Source organism: Aphelocoma coerulescens, chromosome 3 (genome assembly GCF_041296385.1).
Source record: "Aphelocoma coerulescens isolate FSJ_1873_10779 chromosome 3, UR_Acoe_1.0, whole genome shotgun sequence".
Lineage (NCBI taxonomy): Eukaryota > Metazoa > Chordata > Aves > Passeriformes > Corvidae > Aphelocoma > Aphelocoma coerulescens.
In genome coordinates, this window is record NC_091016.1 from 46,233,983 (window position 1) to 46,250,351 (window position 16,369).

At 36.0% G+C, this 16,369-nt stretch overlaps 1 protein-coding gene across 8 annotated transcripts in view; it reads right to left on the reverse strand.

Annotated features, from left to right (window-relative positions):
* Positions 1 to 16,369, reverse strand: part of PRKN (parkin RBR E3 ubiquitin protein ligase) — a 706,034-nt gene that overhangs the window by 555,025 nt on the left and 134,640 nt on the right. For 2 of the 8 annotated variants that reach the window (XM_069010099.1, XM_069010100.1), the window contains 2 exons: positions 12,778 to 12,876; positions 11,723 to 11,855 (listed from right to left, as the gene is read on the reverse strand). The exons of the other annotated variants lie outside the window; for them this stretch is intronic. In XM_069010099.1, coding sequence (XP_068866200.1) covers positions 11,723 to 11,855; positions 12,778 to 12,833 — 189 coding nt within the window. In that variant the 5' untranslated portion in view covers positions 12,834 to 12,876. The remainder of the gene's footprint in view (positions 1 to 11,722; positions 11,856 to 12,777; positions 12,877 to 16,369) is intronic. 8 annotated transcript variants of the gene reach the window in all.

The following is a 16,369-nucleotide window of genomic DNA, read 5'->3' on the forward strand; positions in this document are numbered from 1 at the left end:
ACCTTAAACTTCCATTTAACATGTTTTCAGCTGACTGAAAAGATCTGTAAAGTCTTGCAAATATTCTTGCACAGGTCTGAACGTGTACTTGGCTCTCATGAGACCAGCCTCACACGGAACCTTAAAATTTAACTCCATGTTCTTGCAGATCCACTTGCAGCACCCTAGCAGTTCACAAGTGAACCCAGGGATACACTTGCTACAGGAATTTCTTGCTATCTAATAGCTTCACTGTTGTCAAAGGTATACTTAATTGTTTCTGTTCTACTAAGTCGATTGCATTGTCTACTTCACAGTATCACTAAAAATTTACTCCAATTGATGATTTTTTTCATGCTACAGTACAATAAAAATAAGTATTTTACATTTACCAGTATAAGGATGTATCAAAACTAATCCATCCAGAGTGGAGTCAAGGATTTAACGTATAAAATTCAGTTTTGGGAGAGTAAGAGAGCATAGCTGGATTTTCATTTTATAAGGTGTATGCATTTATAGCACTGTAAAAAAAGAAACAATCTAATTTTGTTTTCATAACTGAAAACCAGTTCTCAACTGAGCAGCTTTCATCAAGCCAGCATATATATCAAAATATCTTATTGTTGAAAATAAGAATACTGCATAACCAAACCTTTTTTTTTTTCTCCTGAACTACTTTAAGATTTCACACTTCATAGCTGTATGAGTAGATACTTCTCACATGAAAAAAAAATCTCACTTCCTTTTATTCTGCTACAGAGATGACCTGCAAAGAATAAATATTTAGGATTGTTTTGAGATTTTTTTTTTCTGGTAGAAATGGGTTCCCTCTGAAGCTGCTCAAATTCCATTGATACTTTTCTTTCCAACAGTAGACAGTCCTTTTGACCTGTTCATTCTTTCCCTGGAAATCACAACTGATTTACTTTAGATGCTGAAATGATTCAAGTCATATTAATAATAAAACATAATTTAGAATATGAAATACTTTGATGCTGCTCATTTGAATGAAAAACCACTCCAAAACAGCAGACTGCATAATTTCAAACTCTCCTCTCTTAAAGAAATCCACCACAGACACCAAAACCCCACTTAGTTAAATGTGAAATTCAAACACAAAAAGAATTGGGTTACCTGTAAGGTGCAGTGGTTTAGGGTCACACTTTTTTCTGGACTGAGAAAAAGAATAAAGGAAGGTTGGTTTATCACTTATATTGTGTGTGTGCATATCTTTTTTCTTTTTCTCTCTTTTTTATTTTTGAGTTCATTTTTGTTTACTCTGTACATATTTTCCTATAACCTTCCTGGTTAAACCTTTCTTTAAACCTTGCTGGGTCTAAACTATGTTCAGTTTTCACTGAAATAAAAGGACAGGTTATGCTGCAACCTTTCTTTGCTTTAGACTTCCCTGAGTGTAAAGATCCCAGTACCAGCTCTGCAGCTCTAGGGAAAATGCTTCTCTGAAAAAATAATCCCTCTTCTGCTTAAACACCACACAAAGTGGCACAGTAGCCACAAACAGAACAATCTTTGTAGCTTTACAACTATTTTTTAAACACTTAGACAGGAAACTATCACCCATGGTGAAAGTATTTCTTGAATTAGAGATGTGAACATAAGTCTCCCAGAAGGGATTCTTCTGTCAATGAATGAAAAGAGAGCTTTTTCTGGTACCTTAAATACAAGGGGACATCTCAGATCTGCAAACATACAGCTTAGGAAAACAAATAAACTGAGAGTTAATTTCCAAACTTAACTGAAATTCAAATAACACTCTGGGGCTCTAAAGGAGACTGTAATAGAGACCCTGTGCTGAAAACCAAAACAGGGAAGGCAGCAGAGTGGGAAGTATTTGAAAGATCACCTAGGAGCAAAGGCTTTCTTTTCCCATCCTGCTAGAGGCCATGACCATAGATTCAAACAGCTGGTACATTTACAATGTAAGGACTAGATTAATGTGCCACAGCAGAACTGGGTCTTTTATTACCAGGGCAGGGAAGAAATGCACAGAAGAGAAGCCTCCAAACAAATCCTTAATGGATCTTACTGTTAAAAAATAATGAATTCTCCATGTATACAAGGTACCTAAATAGAGCTGGTAATACACTTTGTGAGAAGTGGTGGAGAAACTGTCACCACGGTAAGCAACGCAGAATAGCAAAGCTGTATGAAAGAGGGAGCCTGATGGACACACACTACACTGAAAATCTGGATCTGCCTACTGGAAACATCACTACTGTTAATCACACCTTTCCTGACTGGGGACTGCAAGAGTAGTCTAATCCCTAAAGCCCTCCAGCTCCCATGCTTGAAGAATGGAAGTAGAGGCTCAGTGAAGAAGGTGGGACTTTCAGCCTTTTAACATAAAGAGACAAGGATCTAGATACCAAGACTGTCTTGCTCAGCTCACAATAGCATAAGCACTCAAAAAGCATCTTTCTTTACACTGAATAGAGCACTAACAAAGAAGGCACCTGAGAAACAGGTTTATCAAAATCTCTAGGGAAGTAAAAATGTATTTAACAGGAAAGCTAAAAGAGTAAACTGACTCTTCCTGTTGGTGTCAAGGCAAAGTGGCAGACATGAGTCCTTGAAAATGACTGACATCCCAGCCTGCCATTAATGACCAGAAAGTTCAAAATAACTCAGGCTGAAGAACAAAACTAAATATATACTAATTTAAAAATCTCAAACTCTCCACTTTGACAGAGTGGTCCAAGAACAGTCCAACAATTTCCACACCTTTAGCATACATTAAATTGATATGATCTATCTGCTGTCTGTTGCAGAAGTGAGGCTTTTGCAGGTTCAGAGCACAAACCAGTCCCCTTCAGGCAGGGGTCCTAGTAACGCACAGGACCACCATCTGGAAAATTCCAAACTTCCAAAAAATGACTCACATTTTTTTAATGGAGCTCTAATCACCTTTCTTTCTCTTGGCAGTAGCTGTTCTGTCATGTAGCCTGTTTGTAGGAGATACTCATACTAGGACCTGCTAGTGAAGCCGGCTCTCATGGGAAAGATTCTTGGAAAGAGACAGGGAATGGGATAGCTGATGGATGAAAGAAAGAGGGGCAGAATAAATATAAGTGAGGGCTATGTATTTCAATTATTGCCATTTTTGATAAGAGTTCAAGACTTGATCCCTAAAAGTTCATTTGTTTAAAACTTTCTTCCTTCAGTGTGGTGGATATGGAATTCCATTTCTAAAAGTTCATCAATGTGACTTCCTAAGAGGACACAGAATCAATGGGGAGTGAGGAAAAGGGTTTGTCTTTTATTCTTTGTGCAGACTTCCAGGGATCTACTCCTCCAGGGAACAAGACAAGAAGAAAAATCAAATCCTTGTCTCATAATAACAAAAAGCAGTCATTGCAGGCTCATCAATAGGCTGAATAGTGTCATGTTTAACCAGCCAGCAGCCAAGCCCCACACAGCACCTCACTCACTTCCCCCCAGCAGGATCAGGGAAAGAATCAGAAGAGTAAAAGCTGGAAAACTCATGTGTTGAGATCAGGGCACTTTAATAAGCAAAAGACACACACACACAAGCAAAGCAAAACATGGCGTTAAGTTACTGCTTCCCATGGACAGGCAGGTGTTCCAGGAGAAGAGGGCCTCATCAAATGCAATGGCTACTTGGAAGACAAATGCCATCACTCCAAATGTCCCTCCTTTTCTCCTTCTCCCCACTTTATATGCTGAGCATGATGCCATATGATCTGGAATATCCCTTTGGTCAGTTTGGGTCCCCTGTCCTGGCTGTGTCTCCTCCCACCCTACCAAGCACCCCCAACTCCCTCAGCAGTGTGGCTGTAGGAAAAGCAGAAAAGGCCTTGGCTCTGTGTAAGCCCTGCTCAGCAATAACAAAAACATCTCTATATTATCAACTCTGTGCTCAGCACAAACTCAAAACACAGGACAATTCAAACTGAAATAGTCTGGAAAGTAGGCTGGCAATTTTCCAGTGGCTGATTCTTCATCTGCTGTTTCTGAAGCTGAAGTTTATCCATTGGCAGCATTCCTGGAGCTCATAACCATAGTATCTTGGGTACGGGACACAGTTGCCTTTCTCCTCTCACCTAACATGGATACTCAGCTGGTAGCTGTAGACATCATTAAGCTGTTTGTTCATCGAGAGAGCCCTAACTGTTCTGGAAAAAGCAGGATGCTGCTCTATGCTCTCAACATGTGAAGATGCCAAGTGACATCCACTGCATATCGGAGTCATACTGTAAACAAGGAGTGCTAGTCCTTAAAATCAGCAAGACACCTACGTGTGTGCCAGCCTGAGTGATAATGCGTGTCTTCTGAACTGGAGAGTTCCATGGGTAATGCCAGAATCTTGTGTGGTACTGAAACTCATTATGAAAATAACCAGATATATCATCAAAAGATGTTTTGCCTAAAATATATTTGGAAATTTTAAATGCTTTGTATAATAGCATTTTTGCATTATACATTTGCATTTTGCATGCATTAGAATGTATTTTACTGGAAAACACTAAGGAATACATCTCTATTCCCTGACATTTGCTAATAACGAAGAAATAATTGATACTAATCAGTGTTAATGCCTGCTATTAGAAATCACAGACTAAATAACAACATTATGTCATACAAACAATCGCCAACAGTTACAGAAAGACATTTAGCAGTAAAACTAAAATATTATGAGTACTTTCTAATGATTGTGTAATGAGGGATAGTTTATGCTGAATCAAAAAAAGTAAGCAATTTCATAATTACTTAATATAAACACATTCCCTGTGACAAATTGATAAAATATTTGGCAGAAATCTACAAACTGCAGGGACCAGAACAGTGAGGGCATAAGAACAGAAGTGTTGATTGACCAGGTTGAACAGGGCAGAGAGACAGGAGAGAATGAAACCATATGCCAAGGCAAGCCTGGGGAATGAGGCCCCCCAGAAAAGTGGCAACATGAGCTTCAGAGACCAGAGCTCAGTGCAGGAATTTTTAAGAGCAAACTCTATTGAAGTGGGTCAAAGAGTCTCCAGTATAGTCACAGTAAAATCATCTTAATCTCTATTTAACTCTTGCATTTACTTACCTACTTAAAAGAACAAGAGCACTTGTTAGCCCACCAAAATTTTAACTCATGTTTTGTCTTGCTGGGCCTGGGGATTGAAGCCTGAAGAATATTTTCATTTTTGATTGCTGTCTTTCTTCTATTGATTGAAAATGGAACAAGCTCTGAAGGAAAGTTACTTAGGAAGTTAGACTTTAAAGACAATGCTTTCCATGAATGAATATAAAAATAAAATACTTTATTTATCTGTAATTAGCAGAGGGAAAGTTTTAAGAGTGATCACTATATGCCCCAGAAGTGTCTGAAGTAAGCAGATAGCTACCATGACCCTCTCAAGAAATGTTGCAGCATTGGATTTCTTTTTTTTTTTTTTCTTTTTTCCCCTGGATTTAACAAAGAAAAAGGGTCTGAATGGGATCACAGGAAGAAGCATGAATTTCAGTTATCTTCCATCTTCCGCATCACTTTCAATTCAAGGCTTAGTTTGGTATTTCCCCCAGACCCTGAGCTCTAGTAGCTTGCTCTAAGATTTGTATTTTGATAATATTGTCTAAGAGTCTATCTACTCAGAAGAAAAATTCTACCAAATGTGCTAATAAGGAGTCAAGTTCCCACTTTTTTTTTTTTAATTAAGCTTCTAAGGTGTTATGCTTCAACCATCTCAAAAGTGACACAAGCAAACAAAACAGCACTTCCTTATACTGGAAGAAGACTATCCACATAGCATGTGGCAGTATTAGGTGTGCTACCTATTAAACTCTATAGACTTTAAATCATATCCAAATAGAAATTAATATCCAAGTATATATTTCTTTTCCTGATGCACTCAACAGCCCAAGTATGGCAGCAGGATTTTAAAAATATGACATTTTTTATTTCTGGAGAGAAATACCCAGTGGAAAAAATGCCAGATGTGTTCAGTGACTGTGAGATATTTATAAAAAAACCTCAAATATTTTCAGAAAGAATAAGCAGGACTTTTCAGCTGTTTCCAAAAAGACACTTCAATATTTTGACATGAAGGTCCCTGTTACCTAACCTGAATAAAAATAGCAAAGTTGTCACAAGGAATGACACACCTTTATCTGAAAAAATAACATCCAGATAAAACCTATTATATGTATACTGCCACAGAACATAGTATTACAGTAGCTCTTGCAGTTATCCTGATGATTTAATAGGCTCTTCAAAGGCTTCCTAAAGTCTGTATGTTCTTCATATTTCCTCTTATCAATGAAGTGAGCTAAAAAAGTCACCCAACACTCACAACATAGGCAGAAGTAAATTGAATAGTGTCAATTATGTAGGTATTTTGCCAAGATGAAGGTGAGACAACATCTGTTTGAAATTAGTAAGTTCAATGAACTAGTAACTAAATGAAAAGTAATACATCACATGCTGAAAATGAAGACAGAAAGTAGTATGAGCAATTGAAGAGTGTCTTTACATGGAGGGTGGTTGGATGACAAAACGAGTGACTGAGACCAGCAATTTAGCTGATGTTCATTAGTTCAGGAAAGTTAGCAAACAATAAACATGCAGCAAAAACTTATATACTTGTTTGTTTGTAACAGAGGCATACCAATCTCATTTATGTTTCATAAATTTCACTATTTCCTGTACTAATCTTTTCCTAGCATTTACCAAATCTCGGTTCTTTTGCATTAGAAATTTGTAGTAAAACATGCTAAAATAGTATTAGCCTGAAATACCCTGAAATTGGTTAAAATAATACTTTTTACATTTAGAAATGGTCAATTAATTGGAGTCTTATTTGGGGAAAAAAAGGATCTTTCAAGCTAAACCAGCACAAATTTTTGCCAGCTCGATTCTATTTAAAGCTATTTCAAATCCATTAAACTAAAATTTATTTTGAATTTTGTGGTTATAGTTAGGAGGGAAAATATACTACTGTCAGCTATCACCTCACATTGCAAGGACAATCACTCTATCAAAAAAAAAAAAAAAAGGATAAATCAGGGTATGCTTTGAGGTTTCTTCTCTGCACATCTGGCAGCAATTATCTCCATTAGATGTATCTCTTACAGGTTCCAAGGCTTCCCAGAGCACGGAAAGGAAATGCCACTCTGATGTGATGACTTTCTGCTGCAGTTTTGGTATGACATAAGCATGAGCTGATGTCTCAGGTGTTAAGCACTTTCGATTCCAGATATTCCTAAATAATTCTCAGTCTGGATACACTTTTTTTGAACAATTGCTCTTTTCTGTTAAAATCATATTTCAGAGAAATATATGAGCAAATATAGCTGTTCCCAGATTAATTCCATGTTACTTATGCCTGGAAAATACAGAGACTGTGTTCATTTGGTATTCAGTTATGTGGCAAACCCTAGAAAAAGCCAGGGTATTATATTCTACAGCTTGATTCCATGTCTGCTTTTCTTGAAAACTGTTAGCAATTGAAAACCAGCATAAAATGAAAGGATGGGGAAATGATTGCTTCCAATCTAAAGCAATGCAACTCCTACCTAATAGCTTTGGGTTTTTTCTGTTCATCTAGAATTTGAACACCATTAGTTTCTGACACATGAAATGAAATTGAAACAACTAGGCTTGATATTATCGGAACCTGTAATATATAAAAAGCCTTAAAATAAAACCAGAATATTTTATAACTAATAATAATAGGAAATGTTCTACTTGAACCACATGATTAACCATTTTGGAAAGCATTTTATCAACCCTGATGCAGATCTCCAAATGATTCAAAATGTGAAAAATATGTAAGGAATGCAGTTAAGATATATACATATTGTGAATAAAAATACCAATAAATATCAATATATTAATACTAGCGATTAAAGTTCCCTCCTAAATCTTCCAAATACCTACAACAGGGCAAATGAAACAGTGGCCTGGGGGCTAACTTTGTATTGGAAACTAGAAAAACTAGAAAGTCTTACATATATATATACACACACACACTGAACATTCAACATATGCATTCTATATAGAACATAAAACCTGCTTATGATTATGAAATTTGATACATTTTTCTAAAATCTAAACCACAAATGAACTAAACACTAAAAAACTCAGAAAACTATATATATTGTCTGGACACACATATACATAATTCTGAAAGCATGGCATCTTCCAAAGGAAAATATAAAGGGCTACCACCTTTAACAGTTACATGAAACCAAAACCAATCTGTAGTTGCAATGAAATCACTATCATACAAGACTATGTCACTGGATTTTTCTGCATCTCTTTGTATAAGATCTATTCAGAGAGTTTTCTTACTGTACCAGTAACAAACCCATGGGTATTCCTCTGTGAAAATTTTCTGATCTTCTGTGTTCATGGGTTAGGGCAGACAGGAAATACAGAATGGAGTTAAGCAGAATCAGTTACAAACTATGATGGTCCAAATGCAACTTTGAATTCTAAAAGTAACAAAGGTGTTTTTTTTTTGTTTTTTTTTTTTTTTGTTTGTTTTTTTTTTTTTTGTTTGTTTTTTAACCAATTTCAAGCAATCACAGAATTGTTAGGGTTGGAAGGAACCTCTGGGAATCTAGTCCAACTCCACTGCCAATGCAGGGTGACCTTATGGGCATCCTAATGTATGTGATCATCATTAACATATGCCTTTGCTTTCCAGTTTTGTTTCCAAACTAATAGCTGAAAATTAACTGAGAGCAAGCTTTATGTATTATCCAGCCACACACTGCATAATAAAATGCACATCTTCCCTGTGAACTGAAAAGGAAGACTTCTCTAGGCAGGAGGGAAGAACACAGCACCCTGGTTCTTCCGCAAACACTTCAAAATGCAAACATTGGGTCATGTGCAGCATTTGACCTTTCTTACATAAAAGCAAATAAATTGAAGAGGATGTAAAGCACAGAACTAACAAAAACATCAAAGCCCAGAAGCTTAAGTGGAAGTTTGATAAAAAAAGAAAGCAAGTTTGATACATACACTTTCAGCCCTAGGATAGGATGTTTGCAAAAAGCTGGTCTGTGAGAGCTCAGATCATCAACCTGAATTCTGCACAGGAGGAAATAACTACAGAAAATGCAATTGAAAACACCAAAAACAAACAAACAGTTTTAATAAGAAGTGAATGAAGCAGGGTGTGCAGAAAGAGTACTACTTCTTATACTGTCAGTGCACCTTGACTACACAAGACAGAACAAAGAACCTCTCACATAGTCTACATAAGAGTAGATTTAAATTCAAAAGCCCCAATATTGGCAGATCACCCTGTAAGTCACTTGGGCAGCAGGTTGTAGCACCTCTTTCAGCTCAAAGTCAGCAGTCCACATTCCAGAATGAGAGGCTGCAAATTAATAATGTACTCCAGTAAAATCAAAACACATGGATATAAATTACTAATACAATGAAAACTGGTAAAAAAAAATTAGTAGAAATACATTTCCATCAGAAATATAAGTGAATGTCACAAACTTTTTCTGATTCTTGCAGGAAGCTTCCAGCCTAACATAGCCAAATAAATCATGTGGTCTTTAAACAGCATTTTCCTCAAGAAAATAGAAGCAGTCTTCTTCAAAACAACAAAGTTATAGAACTATGAGGATTACTGAGTTATGAGGGCATTAAAAAGCATATTTCAGCCTCCCTCCTGTAGTGTAAGTCAGGACGTGACACACAGTTGTTCAGCAACAGGACCTCTCATGCTGTCCCCAGTGTGCATCTTTTAAAAAGGCATTGGCATGCTGATAATTTCAGAAGGGACCAAACAAACCTACCACAAAGAGATTTCAAAGTGAGCAACAGCAAAACAAGCTTCCAAAGCAAACCTCTTCCTTCTCTCACTTTAGGAAAGGCTATTTCTCTCTCAAATGCTCTTTTTTGTTTTTAAATTCTAATGCAACTTCTCTTGTGTAAGCAGCACTAGAAACCATGGTGCTGACTAATAGCCTCCAGTACAGTGCAACTTTAAAACTGCAGGTAGTGGCCTAACTAGTGAGCTGGTGTATATCCTGCAGGGCTGTTACTGTTCTCTGCTGCTAGAAAAATTCAATTTTTAGTTTTAAGTATAAATACACAATACATCACACTAAATTACCTTACAATGGAAGTAGCATGTTTCTAATGCAGTGAAACAACAGAACATATGAAAGTTTCCATAAATGTGAACAAAATGAGCTCTTTCTCCAGTTCTATATTTCATTTATTTATTGATAGCAATTTTTCCAATATTTTCTATAGCCCACTGGGGCCTTGCAAAGTCAATCCTTCTTTTTAATAGGAAAATAACATTTCTGAGAGATTTGAATTATGTCAGGAGATAAGTAACTCAAAGATTGCTTTATGACTGACACATATACACCCAGAGATGCAAGGAGATTAAATCCTGTGGCTACTTGAGGCATGAACCCATTCTGTGTCAATCTTCCTCCATTTGTTTCTGGAGACTGACACTGAGCATTGCTCACAAGTCAGAAATGCATCAATCCTTCAGAGAAACAGGAGAGAGAGCTTTCATTTGCATTCACTTAAATAGATGAGATCAGCAATGAATTCCATCGGAAATGAACACTTCTGGGGATGCTGCTTTTATTACCTCTGCAGTGATAAAGGATGGCATTTACAGAATGGTCCTCTGAAAAGCAAGTGCACAAATCATTGCAGGCACACAGTGTAGGTACTAACGCTGTTATGTGCTACTGCATCCAGTTTCTCCACTCTTCTGAAATCAGAACTCACAGCTCTAATTCATAATAAAGCTAAATGCTTACTTGGCTGAATGGTGCTTATAGGGCCAACATTTCTGGTTGAAAATATATCCCACCAAATCAATGGCTACCGGTTCAACCTCCCCAAATTTTGTTTCCTGTAATGTATTTAGAATTGCACACACTTCTGCACTACATAATTCTTTAGCTGCCTTGATGGATTATAGGATAACAATTCCCAGTATCTGACTTCAATAAAAATGATAATAAATACTGAGTATGCTGAGCAAGTTTAATATTTTGTTTCAACTTATTGTTGTAGGTAATGCATTCACTGCACAGCTCAAGTCAGGTAAAGGAGCTGGAGTATTTCCTAAATTGACTTCCCAGACAATAGAACTGCATGGATTACTGCTCTTCAGATTTTTATTTTAATTTCTTTAAAAATGTACTGAATAAATTTCTAGGCTTTTTAATTTTTAAAAAATATTACCATTTTGCAAGGGAAAAGTGTTTAATCTTATCTAATGACAGGCTTAAAGAATCACTTGATTCTGATGACCCACTAAGTGGGTCTACTGCATAAGGTTGATTTCTGTAATGTAATCACACCTCTTTTAAAAGTGATAACATGTTCATCTCCACCATTTTAGGTGTTAGACCTTAAATGCACTTCTTTATATCCTCCACAAATAGCCTGACATTGCAAATGATATAAACACATTGAAAATCTACTGTTTGGTTTTGTTTTGCTTCGTTTTAGATATGGGCTTACCAGTGGCTGCTGTCAATTCATATAGTTTTGCAATTCAATTCCTTGGGTTTCCATGCTTCTGCAGTCATCTATTGTATATCTCACCCTTCATCTTATCTCTTGCTTTCCTGCCTGGTAGGACAACCTCAGATACTTCATGAGATCTGCCATATAATAATTTTTTCTTTGGCCGCTCGTGTAATCTCCACCACATTTAGTAAATACCATATAATTAAGCATAACCTTCTTTGTCAAACCTCTCAGATGTACCTGAAACCTTTTTATCTGAAACTCCCGCAATTCTTCTAGACTTCTGATACTCAGTATGGCAGATATTTCTTCATGTATCCTTTCTTCCCCTTGATACTCTGCTGTGTTGTTGTCTGCGTCACTTCCTTGCTTCCTTTATTTGTCATAGCAAACATTTAAAAAATTATTTTTAGAAAACTAACAGAAGTTTCCACTACTACTTAGGGACCAGAAACAAAAATTACACCAGTATTATAAAGCTAAACATCTTAGTGCATTCAGAAGAAAGGCACTGCAGTTTTCACTATTTATAAAGAAGGGACACTTTCATAAAGATTAATGTTTCCAATGATATACATTTAGCTGGTCACTTTGAATTATTTATTGCCATTTATGGTCTTTGAGACATTTTTGCTATAAAATTCTGACAGTGGAAACATTAAGATACTTTAAAATTGGATTGTTTCTTCCTTTCCCCTAAGCTCTGACACTTTAAATTAGATGTGCTTAAACTGTAGTAATAAACACACTGCTGCAAGATAAATAGTAAACAAAGACCCAAAATTACCATCTAGGGTAATGAAAATAAGGCAGGAAAAAAGGTTATATGATATTGGTTAAAGAGGTTAGCAGCTACTATTTTCTTTCCTTAAACATACCTGCATACATTTACTTGTTTTGTACACACAATTTGCTGCATACCATGAAAGATACAAATGAATAGATTGCTATGTTAAAGATGGCAAGGTAGTACAGTAAAAATATTTTATAGGATAATTTGGGATGAGCTGCATAAGAAACAAATCATGAAGTCAGAGCTCTGGTATATCATGCATACAAAATATATGACAATAAAACTTTTATATGCTTCCATCGTACTGTTTTATGTCAAATAGTTAATAGGGGAAAAATGTATTAGAAATGTTTTTTCAGTTTAAAGATGTTTCATTATTGGTATCCTTTTTTATATTAATTCTACCGTAAACCTAGAAACTGGGTTTTTTTTAATGTCTCCATGAGAAGGGTAATCTCATCAACCAAAATCTGCCAACACTTACACACCTTTTCAAAATTACCTAAAATAAGGTGATGGTAATTTATACATTATCACACAGAGATGTCTTGGTCGCATACAAGGAGATCAGAAAACAAGGATGATACAGAAGCACCTCACCCTATAAAAGACAGAAACCATGGGTAGAAGGAAATTTCCACTCATTTGCAGATAGAGTAGATCTGCAAGGTAACTTAGTTTTGTCATTCTCTCCCCATTATTTCTTAGCCTGGGAAAGGGAAAGATTAGAAAGGACAATTAGTTTCCTAAGCTGGTTTAATAGGCAACAGATGTTGGATGGGGACAGGATTTCAAAGACCTGGAATTGACTGGGAAAAGCAGAAATGGCTTGAACTATGGGAAACTAACAATAAGAACAGCAATACAAGTGAGGAAAACACTGATCAATTCATTCAGGAAGAGCACTGAAAACTGGATTCCACAGGAATGGGAATCACATCCATACCTCTATACATGGAAGTTATATCATTTTGCACTAGCTGAGAAGCTTCCCCAGGACAATATGGATTTTGTGTGTTGGTAAGAGAAAAAGGGAGAGAATAAGTGAGAGGGAAAATGAGAGCAAGAGAAAATGAGAGGGAGAATGCTGGCTCATGGAAAGTCAATGGCATAATTTTCACTAAATCAAAGGAGCCAATGTTTTACCCAAAAAAGGAATAACAACCTGCTCAGTATATGAGGAAAATAATTCATTTGTGGAACAGGTACTTTTGCTGCTTTATTTAGTCTAAATGAGGAGACAAGATTGCATTGCTCTACTGTATTCCTTATTACTGATTTTTTTTTTAAACACTTTACTTTTGTTTCTTCAACAGGCTTTTAGAGTTCATAAGAAAACTTCTAGGAATTGTAGATGCAATAAGTGTTGCTCCAAGGATACATAAGGAATTACATGTATACTTTTGCTTCAGTAACTCCTAAAATAATTGTCTTCTTTCTCTTTAAGCCTGTACTAGTGTTATTTTTTTTAGGATGACCAATTTTATTTACTTTCATGGGGTCTTTGCTGTCATAATGCAACTCTGTTTTTTTCATTTCTTCTCCCATCACCCATAAAAGCCATGACTCACAGGAATAATTCTGCAACCCCTAGAGTATGGAGGTTCATCTGTGATGAAAACTGTAACCAGATAGGAAACATTTAAGTTTCCCTCCCACATTTTCAACTACAATTAGTGAAAAAGCTTGAAAAAGAAAATAAGGAAACCCAGGCTGGGTAATTAAATAGCTGTGCGACCTTGATAATTACAAATATAAATGTATTACAGATGACATTTCAGAGAATCAGAGCTGTATTTAGATAAGATTTAGATAAGTAGAATTAAAATAAAAGCAAAGAAATAATGGCAAGGAACTACATCCCACCTTTCTAGTGAGGCAGTATGCTTGGTATGCTACCTGCTGTTTAAAAAAACTTTCCAGTGCCTTCCATCCTTCCTTTACAATTTTATTTTCCTGACACAACATTTTCAATGTTAAAAACGAATTCACAGATACTCTGTCCCAATTTCTCATTTCTTAATCCAATAATTTCACTATGTAAAGTGTTAATGAAACCCTAATTTTTGCTTCTTTTTTTGAGACAATACAAATATTTTCAAATTATTGCTCTATTTAAGTTATGAATTACAAAGTACATAGCCTATCAATACTTCCTTATAAATGTAGTCTAGTAGAACAATGAATGCCATGTTTTATCTTTGAGGAAAAGGAAGGAAGAAGGTAGGAAATATCTCTACGATCCTTGACCTTCCGCTTATTCAACTACAGTTTTTGGTAATGATGTTCTGTATGCTAAACATTTTTTCACCACAGCAATTTAGAAAGGTGATGAATGAAAGATGTGGGCTGACCTTTCTTTTACTGTCATGATTTAGAGACTCATAAAAGTTATTACTCACTGCCACCACTTTAACTACAGCTTTTTTAAAGTTTTTGCTTACCCGTTTTCTCTCCTGCAACCTAAAGATGGATCCGTATTATAAAATGGACAGCATTGTAAACATATGAACTGGGTTATACTCATGACAAGGGGAAAAGATTCAATAAGTGTCTGCCTTATGCAAGTATGTAGGTGGAAAACAAAAGGCACATCTAATATTGGGGCAATTTTCAAGATAATTTCATTCTGAAACATTATATATGCCTTGAGAAGAACTAGAGTGCTTTGCCAGAGGAGTTTCTTATCAGCACACTGTATTTCATGCAAATAGTATTGCAGTTTCTGTATCAGACCTACACAAAGCAACTGCTCTTTCAAAAATGGATTTTGCAAAATTCACTTAATGGCCTCAATACAGGGAATTTTAACTGCCTAAGAGAAATTATTTAATTATTAATTTAATAGGTTCACAATTTACTGAAACTGTCAGCAAAGGAGAAAACAAAATAAACTCATATTTAAAAATTTGGAAATTAATCTAAAAGGACAGCACAGGTCATACAGAAATATTATGAGTCAGTAAGACTCCTATAAGAACATTGGCACCAGCACCCCTATTCCAGGAACCCATGAACCAGACTCAGAAAAGAACACAGAATTCATCTAGATACCAAAACCTAGAAAATTCTAGAAATAAAACCACTTTTGTACTGAATGCACAATGAAGAAAGTTTGCAAAGAAAACCCTGTCACCGTTTGTCCTCAATCCTCAGCAGGCCAACAAAAACACACTAAGAAATATCAGAAGAATCAAGAAGGACCCAGAAAATTTCAAGGCCATATTAGAATCTGTAGCTCCTATCAGAAATGGCCCATTAACTTTTTGAAATTATCAAACTACTTGAAGATAATTTAGCCCTCATTTAGATGTAGTTAAATATTTTTCATAGTCTTCTAATTCCAGGGAAAACTTAGCATAATAAAAATAATAGAACATAAGTGCATTTAAAAGCAGAATGGAAATGTGTTTCTGGGCTTGAAGGTCTCCTCCATAAATGCATTTAGCTCTTGATCTGCCAGGACAATTAATGAGCAATGTATCCTCTTAAACAACACAGAAAATCTGTCGACCCAAGCTAGCCCTGACTTAACATCACAGTAAATATGGCTCTGTGGTACTTTCCACATGCACTGTGAGCATATAACACCATGAGGCCCAACACAAGTCTTGGAAAAATTTATTCAACACATCTCTGTTGTTACAGTGAGTCTGTAGCCGTCAAAAGAACCAAGGGTGAGCAGTCCTGCCATCCTCTCATTTAGCCAAGTCCACATTACCTGGCAACACAGACGTAGCATCTTTAGATTTCCTTGTTACTATAATATATCTAAGTATAATTCAGCTATCTTTTCCTGTTTTGAAGTACAGTACCCATCTCTTCCAGCTTTACAAGAAATAAAAGACCCACAGATCAATCAAATATTGACCAAAAATACTGATTTAAACACGCACACACATAAAATGATTTTTTTCTCTTTGAATTTCACATATGATGATTGATTCAGTCAGTATGTCTATGGGCAGTTCTCTACAAACAGCATTTAAGTATGAAAATGTTGGCTCAACAGTATTCTGTAACCCACAAAACTGCTGAATATCAAAGTTGTTTCCATGAGTGATTTGGTATCCTATATATAAAACTGTAGATTG